Below are 27,377 nucleotides of genomic sequence, written 5' to 3' on the forward strand. Positions count from 1 at the left end.
AATTGTCTAAAAAGTCCTTTTTTTAAAATCAAAATTCACTAAAAAGTCCAATTTTTGCCAAAATTTCATTTTTTTGTCATCCTAATTTTTGTAAAAATTGTCACAAGTTATAATTTTTGTGAAAAAGTTACCGTGTTTTGCTTAAAAAATAGCTGAAAAAAACAAATGTTCTTTTCTGCCACATTTTTCAGAAATTTTTAAAATGGTTAAAATTTAAAATGAAAAGTCTTGTTTTTATTTTTAAATCATAATTCACAAAAATGTACCATTTCTGCACAAATTTCTAAAAAATCACACTTTTTGTCAAAAAATTATAATTTATGTAAAACCATATTTTTGTTAAAAAATTCCACTGCCTAAAAAACTAATTTTTGGTAAAAAAATTTGTAAAAGTGTCAAAAAACTGAATTTATTGCCAAAAAATTGTCTAAAAAAAATACAATTTTTTCCTTCAAAATTCACAAAAAGATCCCATTTTTGCCAAAATTTATTTTTTAGAAAATTTTATTTACTTATTGTAAAAGTGGTAGAAAAGTAGTCTATAAATTTTTTACAAAAATTTGAATTTCTACAAATAGGTAAGTAGATATGTATTTGTAAGTTTTTGTCAAAATTGTAAAAGTCTCGTGTTTTGTAAAAATTGTAGTCAAAATTGCCTCAAGTCCTAATTCTGTCATAAAAAGTCTTGCTTTTTTGCCAAAGCTCCTGTTTCTGGACTGAATTGTCAGCAAGTCAATTTTTTTGTCAAAATTGTAAAAAAGTCTCAATTTTTGTCAGAATTGTCAAAAGTCTTGATTTTGTCAAAAGTACTCTGTTGTGCTAAAATTGCCAAAATAGTCGTAGGAAGTTCTTTTCATGTCAAAATTTTTAAAAAGTCCTACATTTTTTGTAAAATTGCAAAAAAATCACATTTTTAGACAAAAAGTTATATGTTTTTTTGTCAAAATTGTCAAAAAGCCCCTTTTTTGCCAAAATTACTTATTGGATGTTGAAACTGCGCATGAGCAGACAAATAAAGTTCATATTGCACATGCGCAGACAAATTAAGTATGTACTGCGCATGCGTAGATGAACAAAGTACATACTGCGCATGTGCAGACACCATATTCATGTACTGCGCATGCGCAGTAGCCTCTTTTATGAAAAGTATTGTGAAAACTCATTCAAGCTAGAATAAAATTTGCTAAATGAATTCAGATTATCATGAAATTTGGCAGCTGTCGAAAGGGCGAGAAAGATCTGATTTCATTTCCCATCCATTTCTACAAAAAACAAAAAAGTTTGTTTTTTGTCAACGTTTTTTGAAAATTTCATTTTTTTGCTAGAAATTGTCAAAAAGTCCAAATTTTTTCAAAAATGCTATAAATTTCTGGAAAAAAGCAAGTTTTTGCTGAAAAAGTTTTGCTTTTTCCCTAAAAGTATCTGAAACTCCTCCTTTTTGTAAAAAAAAATTGGAATGTAGGTACCTTATTTTCAACACTTGAAATCGAAGGAACTTTTCTGATAATTGTTTGTGTGTTTCTGGTAAATTTTGGTAATTTTTGGTAAATTATGGTAATTTTTCATTCTGGTAAATTATGGTAATTTCTGGTAAATTATGGTAATTTCTGGTAAATTATGGTAATTTCTGGTAAATTATGGTAATTTCTGGTAAATTATGGTAATTTCTGGTAAATTATGGTAATTTCTGGTAAATTATGGTAATTTCTGGTATATTATGGTAATTTCTGGTAAATTATGGTAATTTCTAGTAAATTATGGTAATTTCTGGTAAATTATGGTAATTTCTGGTATATTATGGTAATTTCTGGTAAATTATGGTAATTTCTGGTAAATTATGGTAATTTCTGGTAAATTATGGTAATTTCTAGTAAATTATGGTAATTTCTGGTAAATTATGGTAATTTTTCTGTTTTCAACAATTGTGGAGCCTCCAGCAGAGTTTTGAAAATTGCCATTTACACGAAATTTTACCCTACGAAGATGTTGTAAAACTAAAATTTACTTCGTACTCCAATTTCAACGTGATGAATCGATTGGAGATGATTTTAAACCGTTCTGAAGCCTCCGCCATATTTTGGAAATTCTAGTTTTTGAAAAAAAAAACCTAAAACCTATCCAATTTATTTCTTTAGTGATTACATATTTGAAAATTTGAAAAATGTACAATTTCGAACTGGCATAAATCGATTTTGGAAAATTATTGGTCAATTGAGTCACTAAAATAGGTACGAATACTAAGAATTGCCAAAACAATGTAAAATAACTGGCAAATGAATTTCATCAGCTATTCGTATCAGAAAATACTTACTTCACCTAGTCATATTTCACATTCGCATGATTTATATTACTAATACGAAAACGAAAGATGACATCGTGTCATAACCTCACCTGTGTGATCGAATCACATCACTCGGGCATGGCAAGGCTCGGCATGCACATTCATCGATCACCAAACCGAATCGAAATTCTTACAGGGGACAGGAGGAGAAGACGAGTACGCATCTGAGGCGATTTCGCGTAAGCAGGCAAAGGCATTTGCGGCGCGAGCGCGGAGAGCCGAAGGCAAATTACGTTCCTTTGATGGTAGGAGGTCGAGTGGCTTTATATTCTTTTCAAAGTGGTCTAACCCGTTCGGGAATCTCCACAGGAGCCTGTCAATTCTGACACAGTTGTTCCAGCGGCGATGTAAATTTCTCTGGCCATTTTTACCTTTTTTTTTCTTCACTCTCTATCTCTCTCGCGCTAGGTTCGGGAAATAGGGAAGATAGAGAGACGGATTAAAAAAATGCGTGTATTATATGGTTAAACGATGAAAGTACTCTGGGCGATTACTACACCTCGTGTATGTCGCGAGCTTCTCTTTCTTTATTTTCTCATCAGATCCGAATGTGGATGTACCCAAGGCTCGATGCTGATATAGTTTTCTCTACGTGTATTATCATATTGCCTTGAACGGTACCGCGCGCATTCGAAGTAGACGAAATATTTGAAAAATGCACTACGAGCCGAGTGATTAGATGATGCCTGTGCCTCTCGAGTCTTCGGCTTCGACTTCGGCCTTCTACGAGTGCATCATACCCCCACAGATATAGTCGAGATATGGTACCTGGTCGTATAGTAAATCGTCGCTCCTCCTTATTTACATTCGAAATTACCGCACCAACAGTGAACGGTGAACAGTGCATCGCATCCAGGACCCTCTATTGCCAACCGTGTAACCGTAGGAGGTCATCATATAGTCTGACTATATCTTGGAAAATTTATATTCGCAGCCGTGTTTCGAATTCCTTTCCTGTAAGACCATTACCACCTCCACGATATATGAAATTCTTACCATTTAACCCCGCCTCGCAACCTTTCATCTATCCAAAAATTTCACTTACACGTGTTTTTAAAAAATGTACCTATACGTGTAGTTGTTCAGTATATTTCAAAAGTAAAAGAATCTCGATCTTATATAGTTTTTTCCTGCGAGGAAACGGATAATTTTTACCTAATAAACGCGCCAAAAAGGAAGTACTAAACCGGAGAAACCTGTAATTAAAAAGTTTACGGTAATATTTTTTCACTAGGTATACATAAGTACGTATAAGAGAAGCGTACGAGAAGAAGAAGATACGTACCAAACGTATAATTTACCTATACTCCTGCGGTCGTGTACCCCCCTCCCCCCCTCCTCCCCTTATCATGGACCGCATTTATACTGTGACAATTTGTTATCTCGTATTAATTATACGTTGTATGCGTCTAACTTGACTCGAGATTTTACTATGCTATATTCGTCCAAATCCCCTTATATTATTCTTGAGTTGCTACTTTTTTTCATCATCAATTCCACGTACGTTTAAACCTACCCGGATTACCAACCCGTAAGATCTTAAGATACGGGTATGGTACTCGATTACTCATATAAATGTAGATTCTGCTTGATGCTGGATGCTGGATGCAACAGATTGCTCTTGAGTTGAAAATTTGATTAAGATGCACTTCAAATATAAAGGATGAAGTTTGATTCATCACTTCAGGTTCAGGAGTTGTCCTATTCTTTTTAGTCTAGCATATGAAAATTGGAATTATTGCACCCCCCTCCCCCTCTCCCCCATCTGGGACAACTTAGATCGAAGAACATGCAATAATTTATCACCGGTCAAAATTTCAAATGCTAAAGTTCATTTTTTGATTATTTGTGAATTTTTGGAAATCAAAGTTAAGCTAAAAATAAGGGAGGAAAAAATCAAAATTTTACCAAAATTGACCTAAAAGCAGAATTTTGGAATATGCCCTCTATTTTAAATTTGCCAAATCGATTGGAAACGGTTTTAAACCGTATTTAGGAGTTCTGGAGCCTCCAGCAGATTTTCGAAACTTGAAATTTCCAAAAACTTTCATCAAAATGAAGTTAGAAATCCGAAATTCACGCTTCAATCCAACTTAAACACGCTATTAAGTCGACTGCAGGAAGGTTCGAGTCAATTTTGGAGCCTCCAACTACTTTTTAAAAATTCTTGAAACCTCCAAGAGATTTTTGAGACTTGAAATTTCTACAAAATTTCTACAAAATTTCATCAAATAAAATTGGAAATCCGAAATTCAAGCTGCCTTTCAACTTAAACACGTTATTAAGTCGACTGCTGGTGAGTTTCGGTCATTTGGAACATCCAGCAAACGTTTTGAAAATTCTTGGAGCCTCCAGTAGATTTTTTAAATTCGACTGCAGGTAGATTCTAAGACGTATTGGAGCCTCCAGCGACTTTTTGAAAACTGCTGGCGCCTCCAGCAGATTTTTCAATGCTCGAAATTTTCATAAAATTTAATCAAACAGAGTTGGAAATCCAAAATTTACGCTGCACTCCAACTTGAACATGTTATCAAGTCGACTGCTAGCGAGTTCAAGTCATTTTGGAGCCTCCAGTAAATTTTTAAAATTTGCAATTTTCACAAAATTTCATCAATTATTGTAGTTATAAAACCGAAATATTCACTCAGCAAACTAATTTCAATACGCTATGCTATAAAGTCGACTGCAGATTAATTTTAAGTCATTTTGGAGCCTCCAGTGATTTTTTTGAAAATTACTGGAGCCTCCAGCAGATTTTTTAATGCTGGAAATTTCCATAACATTTTATCAAACAGCGTTGGAAATCCAGAATTTACGTTGCACTGCAACTTGAACACGTGATTAAGTCGACTACTGGTGAGTTTAAGTCATTTTGGAGCCTCCAGTAAAGTTTTGAAATTCGCAATTTTAACAAAATTTCATCAATTTGTAGTTATAAAACCGGAATTCACTCAGCAAACTAATTTCAATACGCTATGAAGTCGACTGCAGGTAGATTTCAAGTCATTTTGGAGCCTCCAGCGACTTTTTGAAAATTACTGGAGCCTCCAGCAGATTTTTCAATGCTGGAAATTTTTCATATAATTTTGTCAAACAGTGTTGGAAAACCAATATTTACGCTGGACTCCAACTAAAACATGTTATTAAGTCTACTGCTAGCGAGTTCAAGTCATTTTGGAGCCTCCAGTAAATTTTTGAAATTTGCAATTTTTACAAAATTTCATCAATTTGTAAAAACCGAAATTCACTCAGCAAACCAATTTCAATACGCTATGAAGTTGGCTGCCGGTAGATTTCATGTCGTTTTGGAGCCTCCAATGACTTTTTGAAAATTACTGGAGCCTCCAGCACATTTTTCAACGATGGAAATTTCCATAAAATTTTATCAAACAAAGTTGAAAATCCAAAATTTACGTTGCACTCCAACTTAAACACATTATCAAGTCGACTGCTGGTGAGTTTAAGTCATTTTGGAGCCTCCAGTAAATTTTTGAAATTTGCAATTTTCACAAAATCTCATCAATAGTAGTTAAAAAACCGAAATTCACTCTGCAAACCATTTTCAATCCGCTATGGAATCGACTGCAGATAGATTTCAAGTCGTTTTGGAGCCTCCAGCGACTTTTTGAAAATTACTGGAGCGTCCAGCAGATTTTTTAATGCTGGAAATTTTCATAAAATTTTATCAAACAAAGATAGAAATCCAAAATTTTCGCTGTACTCCAACTTAAACACGTTAATAAGTCGACTGCTAGCGAGTTCAAGTCATTTTGGAGCCTCCAGTAAATTTTCGAAATTTGCAATTTTCACAAAACTTCATAAATTGTTATAAGACGGAAATTCTTTCGGCAAACTAATTTCAATACGCTAGGAAGTCGACTGCAGGTCGAATTCGAGTCATTTTGGAGCCTCCAGCGACTTTTTGAAAATTACTGGAGCCTCCAGCAGATTTTTCAATCCTCGAAATTTCCATAAAATTTTACCAAACAGAGACACACCATTTTTGACATTATTCTGAGGTGGATCGCAGGCAGTTTCAAACCGTTATGGGGCCTCCAGCAGATTTTGAGAAACTTTTGTTTTTCAAAAAATGCCGCAAAATCTATCCGAATTAACTTTCGGCTTTTCAACTCCATTAAATTTCAAGTTTCAAAAATTTACTGGAGAATCCAGTGATTACCGAAAAGTCGCTGGAGGCTCCAAAACGACTTGGAATTTACCTGTGGTCGACCTCATAGCTTATTGAAATTAGTTTGCAAAATGAATTTTTGCTTTCCAACTGCATTTGATGAAATTTTGCCGAAGTTCTAAGTTTCAAACTCTACTGGAGGCTCCATGAATTTTCAAAAAGTTGATGGTGGCTCCTAAATGACTCAAACCTCCTAGCAGTCGACTTAATACCATGTTTAAGTCGGATTGCAGCGTGACTTTTGGATTAACAACTTCATTTGATGAAATTTTGTGGAAATTTCAAGTTTCAAAAATCTGCTGGAGGCTCCAAAACTGCTCAAAATGGTTTGAAACCATTTCTAATCGATTTGGCTGGTCGAAAATAGGATATATCCCAATTTTGAGCTTTCTAGCTCAATTTGGTAAAATTTTGATTTTTTTCTCCTTTTTGTCCTAATTTTGATTTTTAAAAATTCGCCAAAAATCGAAAAATACACGTTAGCACTTGAAATTTTGGCTGGCGATAAATTTTTGCGTGCTCTTTCGATTTATTAGTAGCTTTGAAGAAAAAACAAGACGTGTTTTCGAATGATTTAACAAAAAACATAAATTTCTTGGCATTTTTGGTAAAAATTAGGAATTTTTGACAATTTTGGCGGAAATGAGAATTGAGATGTTTAACTTTTTGCGAAACCATTCAAAAAGTATTGACATTTCTTCAGCCATTTAAAAATTCCCGATTTTGTCAAAATATGTTACATAATCATAAAGTCGAGAAAATTGTCTTATGTCCGTTTTTCTGACTAGACTAAAATTCAAGAAAGAAACTGTTTTTTTTTGGCATTTTTACCAAAACACAAGATCTTTTTAACTGGAAACAAAAACCAGGACATTTCAAGCCAATTTGCCAAAAAAAAAGGATTTAATTGGACAACTTTGAAGAAAAAAATAGGAGTTTTTGAATGACTTAGCAAAAAACAGAAATTTCTTGAGGATTTTCGGCAAAAATTTGTCAAATTTTGGCAAAATTCAGGAATTTTTTGGTGTGAGCAAAAAAATCATGACTTTTTGGCAAAATTCAAGAAAGAAACTGGTTTTTTTTGGCATTTTTACTAAAACACAAGATCTTTTTAACTGGAAACAAAAACCAGGACATTTCAAGCCAATTTGCCAAAAAAAAAGGATTTAATTGGACAACTTTGAAGAAAAAAATAGGAGTTTTTGAATGACTTGGCAAAAAACAGAAATTTCTTGAGGATTTTCGGCAAAAATTGGAACTTTTTGACAATTTTTGGTAAAAATGAGATTTTTTGACAATTTTGGCAAAAATGGGATCTTGTTAACAATTTTGAAAAAAAAAACATGACTTTTATTTGGAAATTTTGAAAGAAACCGAATTTCTTAGAGCATGTTGCAAAAAAATCAAAGCTTTGGTACTTCGTCAAAAGTTGGGACTTTTGACAATTCTGTCCGAAAATCAGTACTTTCTTTGTCAAATTTTGGCAAAATTCAGAAATTTTTTGGTATGAGCAAAAAAATCATGACTTTTTGGCATTTTTGTCAAAAACAGAACTTTTTTGATAATTGTGACAAAGTACGAGATCGTTTAGCATTTTTGGCAAAACAATGGGACCTATTTGGCATTTTGGGAAAAAATGACTTGTAATAAAATTAAGACTAATATCACCCTTTTTGAATGTTTTTGCAAAAGTTTTCTCCCATAATTGTTTTTAAAAAAGTTCTGTTTTTGCCAAAATTCCAGAAAGGTTCTGTTTTTTGGTCAACATTGTCAGAAAGTTTGGTTTTTAGTTAAAATGGCAAAAAAGGCTTCATTTTTCTCAAAATTGTCAAAAGCCTCGATTTTTATTTTAAAAAGTCGTGTGTTTTGACAGAAGTGCCAAAAAAGTGTAGTTTTCTGCCAATATTATTTTTAAAAAGTCATGTTTTTGCCAAAATTGCCAGAAAAATCGTGTTTTTTGGTCAACATTGTCAGAAATTAATATTTTTCTGCTGGATTAGGTATACTTGGTGAAAAATTGCTCAATTCAAACTGCTTATAGAAAATTATTGAAGTTCGCTAATATTTCAGCAGTAAATTGCATTAAATTTTCAGCTAATTTGGCAGATCTTTCTCGTGTTGCAATTTCATCGACTCTTGGTGCATTTGATTGATTCAAAAACGGGGACACTCGAGCATCTAGATTTTTTAGACATACTGTACCTCTCTCTACCTACATCTACGAGCAATTCCAATTCCCATGCATATGCAACTGTTAATTCGCTGTTGGGAAAAAAAACCTGGATGCTCAGCTAGAACGCATTCGAAGCATGCTTATCGAAATTACCACCTATCACGAGCACGAAAATGGATTAAAATTCGAGAACCCACGTGGAAAGCTTTCTACTTGATATCTTCATTATTCGGAATCGATGTGGTCGCCTTATCTACGTATTTTTCAACATATTGAGAAAAAAAAATCCTAAATCTCGATTCCATTAAATCGACTATGGTACTTAACGGGACATGGACTAAATTTACAAATACTTTTAAGAGTGTTTCTTCGCTACTACGCGACACTCGACGAAGATAATCTTCAAATATTTGCTTCTTCGGCCACGTCCAACTTATCACCTCTCTTCAGGTTCCTCCTGCCTGTTGCTCTCACATCTCACGTTATAGAGACGAGGAATCAACGAAGGGTATAAAGGTAATTAATTAAATCCAGCGCTACGGAAGCTGTGTCGTTAATTACAGACGACTAATAAGCTATATGTATTGAGAAGTAAAAACTATAAGAGAGCGGCGCGGCGCGGGCGCGGAGCAGCAGCTGCCGCCGAATAGAGAAACTGGCGCGCGGGTTAACGGTAGCAGAGCTGTACAGATTGTTGATTGGGTTCAACATTTTATAATTATACCAGCGGCTAATAATGACGACGTTAGTAACGTTGATTTACGGGTTTAGTTTTTTTCTCCCCTCGTCGTCTTTGTCAGCATCTCTTTCTAGCGTATTTTTTGCCTCCATAGTTGTCTCTTCGTTTACTCGAGTATGTACCCGGTTCTCTATATGTGATTTTTTTTCTTCTTTTTTTATTTACCCGAGCTGCGTATACTGTATACGTACTCGTAGGTATATATACGGTTTTCAATGTGTACTTTATCGACCGAATAAAATCTTCTCTCCGCCTTTTAAAATTCCATACCTGTGTAATACACAATATTTATCGTCCGAGTGAATTATTGAAAACATGCGAAGACGCGGCCCGAGCTATGGAAAAAAGAAAGACAGCCGGATAGAAAAATCATAAATAATACCGCCGGCATCGGCATCGCATCGCTACTCGCGCGCACTTATTCCTCTTCGTTACCTTACCTGCCATTTACCTGCTAGATCGTTTCTTTTAATATTATCTACGATGGAAAAAAAAATCCTATCCTCGATGATGCTGCGAGTTAACCGACAGCCATCAATGAACTTTGTTTTCAGTTATCCATATCCAACCATCGTTGTGAAATTCGTAGGTATATTGAATTTTTTTATTTCTGTATCGCATGACTGCAGAATGCTGCAGATGGGAGAGGGCGAGAGAAGATGAAAGATAAACTGATCGAGGGAGGAGCTGGGCGAGACAATTTGTCCCTTCGGGCCTTCTTCGGTGTGTGCAACGCGGATCTTCGAGTTGAAGAAATTTAGTCTTATCGAGGAAATTTTAAAGCAATAAAACAGAATGTAACATTAAAGAGGTGGGAGCCACGAGTTGTGGTCTCTACATAGAAGTTAAACCGAAACAGCTGATTGTTGAGTTAGCCACTTGATGGGTAGATAGAAACGAAAATTGCAGCTGTCTCGATGAATTTTGACGTGTTTGGGAGCTGAATTAGCTACAAATAAAGAAGATCAAAATTTCGCTAGAGGCTCCAAATCGACCAAGATATGCTGAAATTCGATTGTGACAGGTCGAGCATTTTGAGAAATTTCCACAGAATTTGAGAAGCAAGTGCCTTCATGTATGGAAAAAAGGTACTTGTGAGTCGTTTCGAAGCTCCCAGCTACTTTTTGAACTTTCGTAGTGTTAAAATTCCAGATTTTTTGCTAAAAATTGTTGAAAAATCTCATTTTCTGGTAAAATTGTCAAAAAGTTTTGAGTTTTTTCTACAATTGTGTCGAAATGACATTTTCGCCATCATAGTTGTCAAAAAGTTGACTTTTTGTTAGAATTGTCAAAATTTTCTCACCAATTTCCAGATGGGTCATGATTTTTGTCAAAATTGACCAAAAATCCCATTTCTGCCAAAATTGCCGGGGCGTCTCATTTCTGCAGGAATTGTTCAAAAGTCGAATTTTTTACCAGAATTGTAATAAAGAAGTCCTAATTACATAAAGTATTTTTGTATTTGCCAAAAATTCCTTTCTTTTTTTCTTTTTTTTTTGGTCAAAACACCGAAAATGCATTGGTTTTTGCATCGGCTGTCAGAAAAGTCCTATTTTTTTGTCAGAACTGCCATAAATTCTCATTTTTGGCAAAATTATCAAACAGTGTCAATTTTTACAAATGCCTAACCTAATGCCAAGTCAATTTGTTTTTTTTGCAAAACTATCCAAGGTCCTAATTTTTGTAAAGACTTTCAGAAATTTTCATTTTTGGTCAAAAAATTTCTATCTTTTGCCAAAACTGCCAAAAAATAAAAAATAGACGATTTTTGCGAAAATGGTCAAAAATTTGTATAATTGTCAAACAACTGAATTTAGTGACAAAAAAATTGTCTATAAAAGTGACTTTTTTTCTCAAAATTCACAAAAAATTCCATTTATGCCAACATTTAAAAAAAATCCCATTTCTTGCCAAAATTGTGAAAAATTAAAATTGTAGTCAAAATTGCCAAAATTCTCAAGTTTTATCTGCCAAACAATAAAAAATAGATGATTTTTGCTAAAATGGTCAAAAATTTGTATAAATTGTCAAACAACTGAATTTAGTGACAAAAAAATTGTCTATAAAAGTGACTTTTTTTCTCAAAATTCACAAAAAATTCCATTTATGCCAACATTTAAAAAAAATCCCATTTCTTGCCAAAATTGTGAAAAATTAAAATTGTAGTCAAAATTGCCAAAATTCTCAAGTTTTATCTGCCAAACAATAAAAAATAGATGATTTTTGCTAAAATGGTCAAAAATTTGTATAAATTGTCAAACAACTGAATTTAGTGACAAAAAAATTGTCTATAAAAGTGACTTTTTTTCTCAAAATTCACAAAAAATCCCATTTTTGCCAACATTTTTAAATAATCTCATTTCTTGTCAAAGTTGTGAAAAATTAAAATTGTAGTCAAAATTGCCAAAATTCTCAAGTTTCATCTGCCAAAAAATAAAAAATAGACGATTTTTGCCAAAATGGTCAAAAATTTGTGAAATTGTCAAACAACTGAATTTAGTGACAAAAAAATTGTCTATAAAAGTGACTTTTTTTCTCAAAATCCAGAAAAAATCCCATTTTTGCCAAAATTTTAAAAAAATCTCATTTCTTGCCAAAATTGTGAAAAATTAAAATTGTAGTCAAAATTGCCAAGATTCTCAAGTTTCATCTGCCAAAAAATAAAAAATAGACGATTTTTGCCAAAATGGTCAAAAATTTGTGAAATTGTCAAACAACTGAATTTAGTGACAAAAAAATTGTCTATAAAAGTGACTTTTTTTCTCAAAATTCACAAAAAATCCCATTTTTGCCAACATTTTTAAAAAATCTCATTTCTTGCCAAAATTGTGAAAAATTGAAATTGTAGTCAAAATTGCCAAAATTCTCAAGTTTTATCGCAAAAAGTCTTGTTTTTTCGCCAAAATTGTAAAAAAGTCCCAATTTGTATCAAAATAGGTAGTTCAAATCAAAAGTCCTGATTTTGTTGCAAAAAGTACACTTTGCTAAAATATGATTGTCAATAAGTTCTTTTCATGTCTAAATTGTCAAAAAGTCCTTTTTTTTGTGAAATTGTGGAAAAAAATCACATTTTTTGACAACATTTTTTTTTTTTTAAATGCCTGTTTTTATTGTCAAGATTGTCAAATAGTCCCATTTTGTCAAAATTTCTAAAAAAATTTCATTTTTTGCTATAATTGAAAAAAAAGTTTAAATTGCAAAAAATGGTCAATTTTGACAAAAAAGCAATCAAAAATCGATCATGATCGATAATCGATTAATCGAATTTCGACATCGATTTATGAATTTTTTCATTTCAAATGATCGACAACGCTCGAATTTAAAAATCGATTTCAACGTCTAAAAATAGACCTCTAGATCAAAAATCGATCATGATCGATAATCGATTAATCGTACCTTGAAATCGATTTATGAATTTTTTTCGTGTTAAATGATCGATCACGCTCGAATTTATAAAAATTGATTTCTACGTCTGAGACTCTGAATAGACCTCCGGTTTAAAAATCAAACATGATCGATAATCGAATCAATCGATATATGATTTTTTTTCGATTTTCATTGATCGATTACGCTCGAATTTGAAAATCGATTTCAACGTCTGAGACTCTGAATAGACCTCCGGATAAAAAAATCAAACATGATCGATAATCGATATATGACTTTTTTCGATTTTAAATGATCGATTACGCTCGAATTTGAAAATCGATTTCAACGTCTGAGACTTTGAATAGACCTCCGGATCAGAAATCGAACATGATCGATAATTTATGATTTTTCGATTTTAAATGATCGATTACGCTCGAATTTGAAAATCGATTTCAACGTCTAAATAGACATCTAGATGAATAATCGATCATGATCGTTGATCGATAATCGATTGATCAAACCTTGAAATCGATTTATGAATTTTTTTGATTTTAAATGATCAATTACTCTAAAATTTAAAAATCAATTTCAACGTCCAAATTAACCTCTTGATCAAAAATCGATCATGATCGATAATCGATTAATCGAACCTTGAAATCGATTTATGAATTTTTTGTTTTTGAATGATCGATTTCAACGTCTAAATAGACATCTAGATGAATAATCGATCATGATCGTTGATCGATAATCGATTGATCAAACCTTGAAATCGATTTATGAATTTTTTTGATTTTAAATGATCAATTACTCTAAAATTTAAAAATCAATTTCAACGTCCAAATTAACCTCTTGATCAAAAATCGATCATGATCGATAATCGATTAATCGAACCTTGAAATCGATTTATGAATTTTTTGTTTTTGAATGATCGATTTCACCGTCTAAATAGACATCTAGATGAATAATCGATCATGATCGATAATCGATTAATCGAACCTTGAAATTGATTTATTAGCTGGTTTTTTTTTAACTTCACCTGATCGATGATGTTTGTAATTCAACTACTTAATAATATTGAGAAACTCCAGTTTTTTGCAAAAACATCCAAAAGTACTGATTTTTGCCTTAATCGTTTTTTTTTTCAAAATACCAAATGAATCCTGATTTTTTTCAGAAATTTTTTGAAATAAAAAGTACGGTTTTTTGTCGTCAAAATTACCTAACCAAATGTCTCATTTGGCACAAAAATGCCAAAAAATTCGCTGTTTTTTGCTTGAATTGCCAAGAAAGTCATGCTTTCCACCAAAATTGTCATCTGGTCAAAAATACCTAAGAAATTTCTGTTTTTTTGCCAAAAGCTCTACAGAGTTCCTGTTTCTTTGATAATTGGCTATTAAAAGTTCTTTTTTTGGGCAAAAATTGCCAAACAGATCCCATTTTTGCCAAATTGTCAAAAAATAGAGTTTTTTGTTTAAATTGCCATAGAAAAGTCCTGTGTTTTGCCAAAATTGTCAGCAAGTCCAACTTTTCCATCACCATTTCAGAGTTCTATTCCAATTCCTCAATTTTTGAGACCTTTTGCCCAATCACAAGCGCAATAACCTCTCTCAACATCTTCTCAAGCAAATACCTACGCCTTTGATCTGTAACAAAATGCTGAATATCCGCATCTTTATTATTAGTCTCTCGTATTGATAAACTTTTTCTTGCAGTTCATTGTATTCATGGGTTGTTTTGTTTGCGGTGTGTTTGCAGAAATGGCTAGGAAACGATGACAGATATGTCTTCATCGGGCAGCGCTCCCTCTCCAGTGGTTTGCCCGTTGGCTAAATTAGGTCGTTTGTCGCCGTCCAACGTACGATTACCATACGGTAGCAGTCCGATAGCGAACCGCAGGTTTAAATCGACCTCGTCCGAATCATTGGATTACAAATCAACGCCGCCGCCGCCGCAGTCGGATTATATATGTTGCGCTAACCGGAACACGTATTCTTTGCGGTATGCGGATCCGCCGTCGTCGTATAATCAGCATCAGCAGCCGACCACCGTGTTTTATGCCGCTGACGACGACTCAGGTGGTGGTGAAAAAGATGATTTCTTTCGAACGACGTTGACATCTGTGCAGGATCGCGGGTCGCCGTATTTGGATCAAGGTATGTTCGCATCGTCAGATCACTGAAAGTATCCAGATACACCTCATGGAGGAGGATGAAATTAATAACAATTATGCTCTTGTTTCAGGCTACCATACTTTGATGCCAGCAGTGAATCCGGCAGCATGGCCAATGCCCATTACGACACCGGTAGTAGCCACCAGCAAGTATACCAAAAGATCACCATCGTCCAAATACAGCTACTTCGATCGGTTACCAGACGACGTTATTTTACACATATTCAGCTGGCTTGGCACTAATGAACTGTGCTCATCGTCCAGAGTCTGTCGCCGATGGTATAATCTAGCTTGGGATCCGTCTCTGTGGAGTACGATCACTTTACATGGTGAACGAATCTGCGCCGATAAGGCGATCAAGAGCATTCTACGAAGGCTGTGTGGACAGGGCCAGAATGGCAGTTGTCCTGGAGTCAAACAGTTGTTTATTTATGATGGAGCTAAGATCACCGATAAAGGATTAACATCGTTGTCTCGAAGGTGTCCCGAATTGACTCATGTGCAGTTGCAAAATTGTCCCACGTTGACTGATTCTTCGATTTCCGAGCTGGTGACGAGGTGTCCTTGCATACAAAGGCTTGATCTAACTGGTAAGTGTTTATCTATATGAGATGAAAATTTATTGGTTGGGTTGTGTATGATTTTGTTTACGAATTGTGGGATATTGGACTTTGCCTTGGACGTACTTTTCTGCCAAATTGAGCTACTGATTCTATTGATTCTTTGTCAACTCACGACTCACTTGTGAGATTCATTTCCTATTTCAACGATTACTTTGGGATGCTCAATTTATTTTATGGCACAAATGAAGGATTCAAAATTGAATTTGGTCATGGCATCTTCATCTAAAATCAATCTGTGATTCATTCATCTGCAAAAGATTTTTTTCACCGCTGCGTTGAATCATTCACAAACTAATCATCTTCAATTATTCTCGTTGACGAAATTGGGAAAAAAATTAAATTCTGCCACGTCCTTTTCACCGAATTTGATGTAGTAGTAGTAGTGATTCAGTCGTTCTCGATTGATGTGTCGATTCTGACTCAGAGCAAATCGTTCGCGAACGAATTGAGTCTAGTTTTCAATCGTGAAATCGCAGCTTGTCAGTCATCTCTACCTCGCTTGATTTTTCAGTGATTCTTTCGTTCACGAACGATTTTTCTCTCCTGACTGAGCGAATCGTTCGCGAACGAAATATTCATTATTGTTATTATTAATGGTGTAAAGAATGTTTCCTTTTTGTCTTGTCATGAATCATGTGATTTCATTTTCAAGTGATTCATGAGTTGTTACTTGTTCTCGATTGACTTGCCGATTCTGACTCCGAACAAATCGTTCGCGAACGAATCGAGTCCAGTTGAGTTTTTAATCATTAAATTAAAGCTCGTCAAATTCGTCACTAAATCTTTACCTCACGTCTTGTTTTTCAGTGATTCTTTCGTTCACGAACGACTTCTCTCTCCTGAGCAGATCGTTCGCGAACGAAATATTCATTTTTTTTCATTATTGATGGAGTAACGAATGTTTCCTTCTGTCTTGTCGTGCTGGTGATTTGATTTTCAAACGATTCAGTCGTTCTCGAATGATTCACAACTTCTGAAAGAATCGTTCACGAACGAATTATTCATAATTTTTATCGATAGATTAGAGAATGTTTTTTTCGTCATGTCATCCTTGTGCAGGGTGTCTAACAAAATTTCAATATGAAAAAGTAGGACTTAAGTAGGACTTTTAGCAGGACTTTCAACAGGTCATTTTTCGAGCACTTACGGAATTTTTTATTGGGGGGGGGGGGTCAAAATTTACATTCAAGTTTTTAGCCAAATTTTGTAAAAAAAAGAAGGTTTGCTTTTTTGATGATTTCAAACACCTTATGATTTTATTTAAACAAGTAGATGCCAAAAATATAACGTTTTGCTCCAATTTTTCGTTTAATTTTCTTCATCAATTTTAAAAATTTGATGAATATCACATCACGTTCAATTAAAATCAAAAACTCGAATTTTTCTATTTCGATTGTGAATATTTTGTATTATTATTTGCTTTAAAATTTTGAAATTCGAATCAAAAATCAGTACTTCAAGAGGTATAAAACCAACTTTTTTAGTGTGATGAGTTATGTACTCGTACTTACAAAAAGTTTATTATTTTGCTTCAAAATTTTAAAATTTAAATGATGATTTTTTTTTGGAAAATTTGAAATTGAAAAAAGAAAAGCAAACGAACCCGAGTGAAGCCAGGGAAAATCCCGAAAATTAGTATCTTGAAGGGTATGAAAACGATGTTTTCTTGTACGATATGATAGAAGAAGTTCATTATTTTTGTTTCAAAATGTTTAAAATCCAAATGATTATTTTTTTAAAAAAATCAAACTTAGAAAAGAAAAGCAAACAATCCTGAATGAAGCGAGGCCAAAAGCTTTTAAAAATTTATCATGTTTTGAGGAGTAAAAATAAAAAGTTTTTTCACGAAGAGAGGGGTTTATTTTTCTGATTCAAACTTTGAACATTTCTTGAATTTGAACAAAACGTTTTTTATGCAGGAAAAGAATATGCAAAAGCTTTCAAAAATGTGTAATTCAAAATCTAAAAAAGTTGACAAATGAGTCTTTTTCTACATTTTTTCAAAATTTTGGAAAAGCAGGAAAAATTGAAAATTTGAAAAAGTCTTATTGAAAAAAAAGTAGGACTTTTGGATAAAATTGTTTGAAAAGTAGGACTTTAATAGGACTAAAAGGACTTTTGAGAAAAAGTAGGACTTTAATAGGACTAATAGGACCAGTAGGACCTGTTAGACACCCTGTTGTGTAACTTGATTTTTTTAAAATGATTCTTTCGTTCATGAACAATTTTTCTCTCATGTGAGAATCGTTCGCGAAGGAATTATTCATGACTTTTATTGATAGAACGGAAAAAATGTTGTTTTGATTCCCAAGTGATTCAGTAGTTCTCGAATGATTCATTATTTCTGAAGGAATCGTTCGCGAACGAATTATTCACAATTTCACTGATAGATTGAAAGATGTTTGATTTCAGTGTTTTGATCTCCAAGTGATTCAATCGTTCTCAAATCCGTTTCTAAACGAATCGTTCGCGAACGGGAATGAATTATTCACAATTTTTTTATTGACGGATTGAGAAGTTTTTTGTTTTAATTTCCAAGAGATTCGATCGTTCTCGAAATGATTCATTATTTCTGAAGGAATCGTTCACGAACGAACTATTCATAATTTTTATTGACGGATTGAGCTCGAACGATTCATCATTTCTAGAAAAATCGTTCACGATCAAATTTTTCACAATTTTCATTTACTTGATGATGGATTGAAGAATTTTTGTTTTGATTTTGAAGTGATTCAATCGTTCTCGAACGATTCATTATTACTGAGCGAATTTTATTGTTCGCGAATAAATTATTCATAATTTTCGTTGGCAGATTTAAAAGAGGTTTGTTTTGATTTCCAAGTGATTCAGTTGTTCTTGAATGATTCATAATTTCTGAGCAAATCGTTCGCGAACGAATCCTTTACAATTTTAAATGCTAGATTGAAGAATGTTTCATTTTGTCTTGATGTGTTTGTGTATGATTTGATTCGATTCACAAGTGATTCAGTCGTTCTCGAATGATTCATTATTTCTGAACGAATCGTTCGCGAACGGGAATGAATTATTCGCAATTTTTATTGATGAATTGAAAGGTTTTTTTGTTTCAATTTCCAATAAGTGATGCAATCGTTTTCGAATGATTCATTATTTCTGAAGAAATCGTTCACGAACGAACTATTCATAATTTTTATTGACGCATGGAAGAATTTTTTGTTGTGATTTCCATGTGATTCAGTCGTTCTCAAATGATTCATCATTTCTAAACAAATCGTTCGTGAACGAATTCTTCAAAATTTTTAATTTTTTATTGATGAATTGAACTTGAAGAATTTTTTGATTTGATTTTCAAGTGATTCAGTCGTTCTCGAATGATTCATTATTGCTGAGCGAATCGTTCACGAACGAATTTTTCACAATTTCTAATTTGCAGATTAAAAAATCTTTCGTTTTGTCTTGTTGTGTATGATTTGATTCGATTCACAAGTGATTCAGCCGTTCTTGAATGATTCATAATTATTGAGCGAATCGTTCGCGAACGAATTTTTTACAATTTCTAATTGACAGATTAAAAAATGTTTCATTTTGTCTTGATATGTATGATTTGATTTGATTCACAAGTGATTGAGTCGTTCTCGAATGATTCATAATTTCTGAGCGAATCGTTCGCGAACGAATTTTTTTTCAATTTCCAATTGACAGAAGATTGAAAAATGCTTCGTTTTGTCTTGATGTGCATGATTATGATTTGATTCGATTTGCAAGTGATTCAGTCGTTCTCGAATGATTCAAAATCGTTCAGAAAATGGGTAAATTCAATGGAAAATTGAAATGGTAATTGTTGAAAATTGTGTATAGTTTCACGTAACTTGATTTTTCACGAATTCTTGGTAATCTTTTTGTCTTATACGTTTTGCAATTTTGATACCATTTTTATCAATTTTTTGGTTCATTTTTCCAATTTTCATGTTTTTAGCCATTTTTTGATTAGTTTTCCATTTTATCATATCTTTCTAGGTCAGTTTTATTTATTTTCTCAACAATTTTATTTTTTCATATTTTCGCTACGTTTTAGAACACTTTTCTAATATTCTACCAATTTTTGTCATTTTTATCATTTTTTTTTTGTTATTTTTATAATTGTTTCAAAGTTTTGATCCATTTTCATGTCAATTTTATCAACTCTCATGGCAAAATACCGAATTCAGTCTAAATTTCTGACATTTTAAGGCTATAGCTCCAGCTCCAATTCATTTTAGCTGCGATATAACTTTGGCATTTTGTACCTCATGTCTCGCAGTCTACACACAATATTACAGTACAGTAGGTAGGTATTTCTATTCCAACTGCAGCAGTCTTGAGAGTTAAGATGTAGATGTTATAATCATCCTAAGAGGACCGGTTTGTCATTGAGATAGTGAGAAAAGATACTGCTGCATTTTCTTTGGAATCTCCGTCTTGCCTTTTTTCTCCACCAATTTTAATTATTCCTAGAAGTCAATAAACAAAGTGTCTCCGAGGTGATTATCACGAGAATGATTTAGTACATTGCAACGAGCATTCGCTACCGCGCGTACCAACTATACCAGTATATGACTTGATTTAAAATACGATTAACGGTAAATACTACAAACAGAAGATAACAGCTATGTGTGCTACGGCAGCTGCATAATGTTATATGTATGTAGATGTACCACAAGTACTAAGTGTGTAAGTACCACGTTGACTATATTACAGTAGCCTGCTCTCTTATCAAAGAAGCTCTACTTGTATAAGTAAATCATCGCCGTGGTTGTAATATTATTCATGGTGCTCTGGTATAGATATCATTCTTATATAGACGTACCTAAATAAGATGCTGGATTTTCTACTGGTATGTGTCTTGCCTCTCTTAATACCATTATTGCACAGAGTTGTAGAATTTTTTACGTATTTTCAAGTGCCAAGAAAAATACAAATATTTTTATAATTTGAAAAAAAAATTCAGAGGTATTTTCTGAAGTGCAAATCTGTTGGTAATTATGATCTAAATCTTGAACTTGAACGTGAGATCTGAAGTGGCTCTGTTTCAAAGTAGGTCTGTCGAGTCTTGAATTGTTGTTAAAGTATCTGGCTTCAAACATTTTAGTTTCAACTACCTAATTAGAATTCGATATTTTTAATTCCAAAACATTGACATGAAAATGATTCAAAACTGAGAAAAATTTGATGAAATGGCAAAAATTGGTAGAAATATTTTTTAGGAAAGTGTGAAACAATTGTAGAAAATATGAAAAAAAATTTAATAAAATCAATTCATAAATGACTGGATATCGAGAAAAATGCAATAAAATGGTAAAATTGATCCAAAAATGGCAGAAAATTGTGAAAATGGGCGAAACGAAAAAAGTTGGTCAAATATTATCAAAATTCTCGATGTCAGCAAAAATGAGAGTTGATTCGTTTGCGAACGATTCGCTCGGAAACGATGAATCATTCGAGAACGACTTAATCTCTTGGTAATCAAATGAAACCCGACGATATGGAACATTCTTCGATTTATTTTTGAAAATTGTGAATGATTCGTTCGCGAACGCTTTGCTCAAAGGAGCTGAATCATTTGCGAACGAATGAATCATTTCAAAACTTGAATCAGATGTGTACCTAGATGACGTGAGACGCGACTAAACTAAATTTACCAGTTTTATTCTCAACATCAAAAATTGAACTTGATTCGTTCGCGAACGATTTGATAAGAATCGATAAATCATTCGAGAACGACTGAATTATTTCTAAATCAAGTCTAGTGAAAGGAAGCGTGGCAAAAGTTGACTTTTTCAAAATCATAAACAAGAGTTGAAGATGATTCGTTCGCGAACGATTCGATCAAAGCTGATGAATCGTTCGCGAACGAATGAATCGCCATTAAATCACACGAGATGAAATATGATACCTCGAAATCTCAGAAATTTGGCATTGCAAATCCATTGACAAAAATTTTAAAGGTGATTCGTTCGCGAACGATTTGATCACAGCTGACGAATCGTTCGCAAACGAATGATTCGCCATGAAATCAAATGAGATGAGAAATAATATCTTGAAGTTTGTAATTTGACATCTCAAATCAATGGACAAACATTTTAGAGTTGATTCGTTCGCGAACGATTCGCTCAAGAACGATGAATCATTCGAATCGAGAATGACTAAATCACTTGAACATCGAAACGTACCCAACAAGATGGAAAAAAATTGAAAAATTCTTTAATCTACCATTGAAAGTTGTAAATAATTCGTTCACGAACGATTTTCTCAAGGTCATTTGCGAACGAATGAATCATTGAGAATCACCAATAGATATTGTAGATGAGGAGACGAAAGTTTACGGTTTTAATCTTATAGTTGAAAACTGGATTCAATTCGTTCGCGAACGATTCGTTGAGGAACGATGAATCATTCGAGTCGTAAATAACTGAATCACTTGAACATCGAAACGTACACAACAAGATGGAAAAAAATTGAAAAATTCTTTAATCTGCCATTGAAAGTTGTAAATAATTCGTTCACGAACGATTTGCGCGAGGAGATGAATCATTTGCGAACTAATGAATCATTGAAAACCACCAATAGATATAGTAGATGAGGAGACGAAATTTTACGGTTTTAATCTTATGGTTAAAAACTGGATTCAATTCGTTCGCGAACAATTTGCTCAAGAACGATGAATCATTCGAGTCGAGAATGTTCAAATCACTGAGACATCGAAACATTCAATTCACAACAAGACAAAATGAAACATTCTCCTACCGATTATTGAAAATTGTGAACGAGTCGTTCGTGAACGATTTGCTCAGAAACAATGAATCATTCGAGAACGACTTGAACTCTTGAAAATCGAATCAGACCCGATTAGGTAAAATGGAACATTCTTCAATCGACTATTAGAAATTTTGAATGAGTCGTTCGCGAACGATTGGCTCAAAGAAGATGAATTGTTCGCGAATGAACGAATCACTTAAACGTTTAAAATTCGAATTAGATGTAGATGACGTGACGAAATCTGCCCGTTTTATTCTTACCATCAAAAATTGAACTCAATCAGTTTGCGAACGATTTGCTGAGAACTGACCATTGACAAATCATTTGAGCATGACTTGATCATTTCTAAATCGAACCTGGTGAAAGGGAACGTTCAATAGCCGTTGAATCGAAAGAGATGAAAAGATGAAACCTCGAAATTTTAGATTTTACATTACGTTAATCGACTGACAAAAATTTTAGAGTTGATTTGTTCGCGAACGATTCGATCAAACCAGATGAATCGTTCGCGAACGAATGAATCGCCATTAAATCACACGAAATGAAAAATGATATCTCAAATTCAAAATTTGTCATTACATTAATCGAATGACAAAATTTTTAGAGTTGATTCGTTCGCGAACGATTTGATCAAACCAGATGAATCGTTCGCGAACGAATCAATGGCAATTGAATCGAATGAGATGAAAAATGATACCTCAAAATTTGACATTACATTAATCGACTGACAAAATTTTCAGAGTTGATTCGTTCGCGAACGATTTGATCAAACCAGATGAATCGTTCGCGAACGAATGAATCGCCATTGAATCACACAAAATGAAAAATGATACCTCAAAGTCAAAATTTGACATAACATTAATCGACTGACAACATTTTTAGAGTCGATTCGTTCGCGAACGATTCGATCAAAGCAGATGAATCGTTCGCGAACGAATGAATCGCCATTACATCACACGAAATGAAAAATGATACCTCAAAGTCAAAATTTTGTCATTACATTAATCGACTGACAAAATTTTCAGAGTTGATTCGTTCGCGAACGATTTGATCAAACCAGATGAATCGTTCGCGAACGAATGAATCGCCATTAAATTACACAAAATGAAAAATGATACCTCAAAGTCAAAATTTCACATAACATTAATCGACTGACAAAATTTTTTGAGTTGATTCGTTCGCGAACGATTCGATCAAAGCAGATGAATCGTTCGCGAACGAATTAATAGCCGTTGAATCGAACGAGTTGAAAAATGATACCTCGAAATTTGACATTACAAATCCATCGACAAAAATTTCAGAGTTGATTCGTTCGCGAACGATTCGCTCAAGAACGATGAATCATTCGAGTCGAGAACGACTAAATCATTCGGAAATCAAATTAGACATCACATGATAAAATGAAACATTCTTCAATTTATCATTAAAAATTGTGAACGACTTGATTTCCTGTCTCGTGATTTTTAATCATCTGATTCTAATCAAATTTGTCATTATTGGTTCTAATGAAGTAAAAAAATCCGACTTATAATATGTACAAACTGTAAACTGTCAAATATACATATTCTCGACTACAATCATTAATCATAGAAAAAAAAAACTCGCATTTTGACTAAAATGATCGCTTTGTTGCCGAATTAGAAGTAGTTCAAGGCTGAAGATCAGAATCGTAACTTCTCAGAAAATTCTTTCTGCGTCAGATTACAACTGCCCGTGATCAGGTGACATCTGAATCAAACCACTCGAATTTTTCACGTATTTCAATACACGATACATTTTTTTCTTTTTCAGCACACATCATTAAGTTCTCGATTCTCTTAATTCAGTATTAGGTGAATGTAATATTCTTGTAAATTTATTCCGTCAAGATATGATGTTGACTCGACCTCTCACGGAGCACATCTTGTCCTATAGCACATTTCACAAACAGGCTGCTTAATACGCTATGACTCGTTCTGCTTTATTTTTTACTATGGTGGACATCTCGTATCGTAAGGTATGCTTTGTGAATTCTCGACTCTCGTGTCGGCTTCATCATCATCATCATCATCATCATCATCATTTACACCACGAATGCGAAAACATACACGATTATGGAAGCGAGAATAGATACGTAGATAGTCGAAGGAATATCTAGGAAACGAAACCCACACAGTGCCCAGTTCCATGTTCCATGTACTCGTATTATGAGCCCAACTCTCGCATATACGTATAGTATAAAACAAAACAATCAACGAGAAGTTTAATTAGCCGAAGCTGTATCTGTATGGGGATTTGGGGAAGGAATGAGGAAAAGACACGACTCGGTTTGGCCATTGACGGTATCAATCACCTATTGCTGGATGATGGGCCAGCGTTTTATGGCGTTATGTTGGAGACAACGACTTGCGCAGAAAATGATTACGTATAGGTTTACATTTTTTAAAAAATTTTTTCTTTTTACGTGAACGGTGAAAGGTCACCACGTTGTGCACTCTCGACGATCGAAATCTGGTTATGAGAAGTTTAAAAAATATCTTTTCTAACACTAGGTAGGTATTCCAGCTCGTAGATTACGAAACACTCGAGGAAAGGAGGGGGGAGGGGGAGGAGTGTAAAGGACGCAGAAAATATTGAAGGAAACAGCAGGCAGGATGCTGCGGAGGGAGGGAAAAATTGTAATAAAAAGAAAATTAAATTTATGATACTGGTCGCGAAAGAGGAAAAAGACGTTGGTCAAATGCGAACATCGCAGAACAGGTTGAATAAAGCAGAAAGGTCTGTATACTTGTAGCAACAATAAGTTCACTTGTAGCTGGTTATTGCGACATAAACTCTCGCCATATTATTACTATTTATGGGCTATCTTTGATCTTAACGATGCTCTTTAACAGATTCTACGCGCATGTATCAGTGTGCAGTGTGCAGTGTGCACCGTACATCGAATGTTTTACCTGCCTCCTTGGAGCGATGCACTCTCTCGTTGCCCCTTTCGCGCACTCCTTCTGTATTTATTTATCCCTAATGACCGTTTAACGATGTGTATTACGACGACGAGGACGCGCGTTCGATGATATTTTTCCTCAGCTTGGCATTCCCCCCCCCCTTCATCTTTCTGTACCTAGCACAGCGGATTAATCGAATCTGTCGACCGACGATGAGATGAACACGATTGGTTGTAAATTCGCAGCCATCATCACTGAGAGAGCAGAGACGTCTTTGAAAAATCATATTTTACGCAAATTACTGGCACTCGTGTACCAACAACTCATCCACTTGGCTGGCATTCTCGCTCCAAAATGCTTCTCGCAAATCGGTTCGGTCATTCGATTACAAGATACAGGAAAAAAATGATGGTGTGTAATGAAGCGAGAACGACGGGCATTAGAGATGAGGCGATGAGGTTTTACCTTTAAAATTCTACGTACCATCGTGTCAACGTTTATAAATGGTGATTTTATTGGATATTTTTAAATGAACCGTGATGCCATTAGCAACTTGCATTCGGAGCTGCGCATATAAATGCGCCATTAGAGTAGTCAGAATTGGTGAAATTAGGTATATCGTGCGTGTACTGGTTTTTATGAAAATAAATTTCATATTTTATTATATAGGAGTACAGTACGCGTTGCATTCCAGCGTCTGGATTCTTGATTTGGTCTTATCCTGTTCCTGTGGAACGGATGTTTTCTCTGTGGCGAATGAACCGATATGGGAGAGAAGTTAGGAGGCTAATTAAATTCAAAATTGAGTTACTTTAATTCAAGGTGCGCAGTTCTAGTTTTCTGAGAAAAGGAAAGGTAATCGTGAACTTCACTTTTTTTACCCTGGAAAAATGTGATTTGATTAGGAATTGGGGGAAAGTAAGAAGAGGTCCGAAAAATTGAAAAGTTGAACGGAAAAAAAGGTCTCAAGAAGCTGAAAAATTGAGACATTTTGAAAATTACCAGTTAAATTATGTATCTCGTGGCTTTGAACGAATCGAATAATTTTCATTCTTTGAGGGGGGAGGGAGTTGGTGTGGGCTTAGTTTACAGTTTTACTTGAAGCAAAAAAAAAAAAAAAACAACTTAAACCGAAAACTGAAAACCTAAAAAAACATGAAACCAATAAACAGAAACGAGGTAAAAATATTTTCATTTTGGTTTTCAGTTCTGATTTTCAGGTTTTTCGATTTTCGGTTTCCATTTTTTGTTCATTTGGGGGAGGGGGAGAAAGAATAAGATTAATTTTCTTTTCAAATGAGCAAGCAGGTTAAAAAAAAGTGCTCTTGTTTTTTTTTTGTTTTTAATTTGAACGAATATTTCCGAGTGATTTAGTCGTTCTCGACTCGAATGATTCATCGTTCCTGATCGAATCTTTTCGCGAACGAATCAACTCTGAAATTTTTGTCGATGGATTTGTAATGTCAAATTTCCAGGTATCATTTTTCATTTCGTGTGATTTAATGGCGATTCATTCGTTCGCGAACGATTCATCTGCTTTGATCGAATCGTTCGCAAACGAATCAACTCTAAAATTTTTGTCAATCAAATTAATGAAATGTCAAATTTTGAAGTATCATTTTTCGTTTCGTGTGATTTAATGGCGATTCAATCGTTCGCGAACGATTCATCTGCTTTGATCAAATCGTTCGCGAACGAATCAACTCAAAAATTTTTGTCAGTCGATTAATGTAATGTCAAATTCTGAGGTATCATTTTTCATCTCGTTCGATTCAACGGCTATCAATTCGTTCGCGAACGATTCATCTGCTTTGATCGAATCGTTCGCGAACGAATCAACTCTAAAATTTTTGTCAATCAAATTAATAAAATGTCAAATTTTGAAGTATCATTTTTCGTTTCGTGTGATGTAATGGCGATTCATTCGTTCGCGAACGATTCATCTGCTTTGATCGAATCGTTCGCGAACGAATCAACTCTAAAATTTTTGTCAATCAAATTAATAAAATGTCAAATTTTGAAGTATCATTTTTCGTTTCATGTGATGTAATGGCGATTCATTCGTTCGCGAACGATTC

At 34.0% G+C, this 27,377-nt stretch overlaps 1 protein-coding gene across 1 annotated transcript in view; it reads left to right on the forward strand.

The window, feature by feature from the left end:
- Positions 1-27,377, forward strand: part of LOC135836260 (F-box/LRR-repeat protein 7-like) — a 41,805-nt gene that overhangs the window by 9,734 nt on the left and 4,694 nt on the right. The window contains exons 2-3 of the mRNA XM_065350984.1: positions 14,564-14,961; positions 15,050-15,568. Coding sequence (XP_065207056.1) covers positions 14,580-14,961; positions 15,050-15,568 — 901 coding nt within the window. The 5' untranslated portion in view covers positions 14,564-14,579. The remainder of the gene's footprint in view (positions 1-14,563; positions 14,962-15,049; positions 15,569-27,377) is intronic.

This window comes from Planococcus citri, chromosome 1 (assembly GCF_950023065.1).
Source record: "Planococcus citri chromosome 1, ihPlaCitr1.1, whole genome shotgun sequence".
In the NCBI taxonomy this organism is placed as follows: Eukaryota; Metazoa; Arthropoda; class Insecta; order Hemiptera; family Pseudococcidae; genus Planococcus; species Planococcus citri.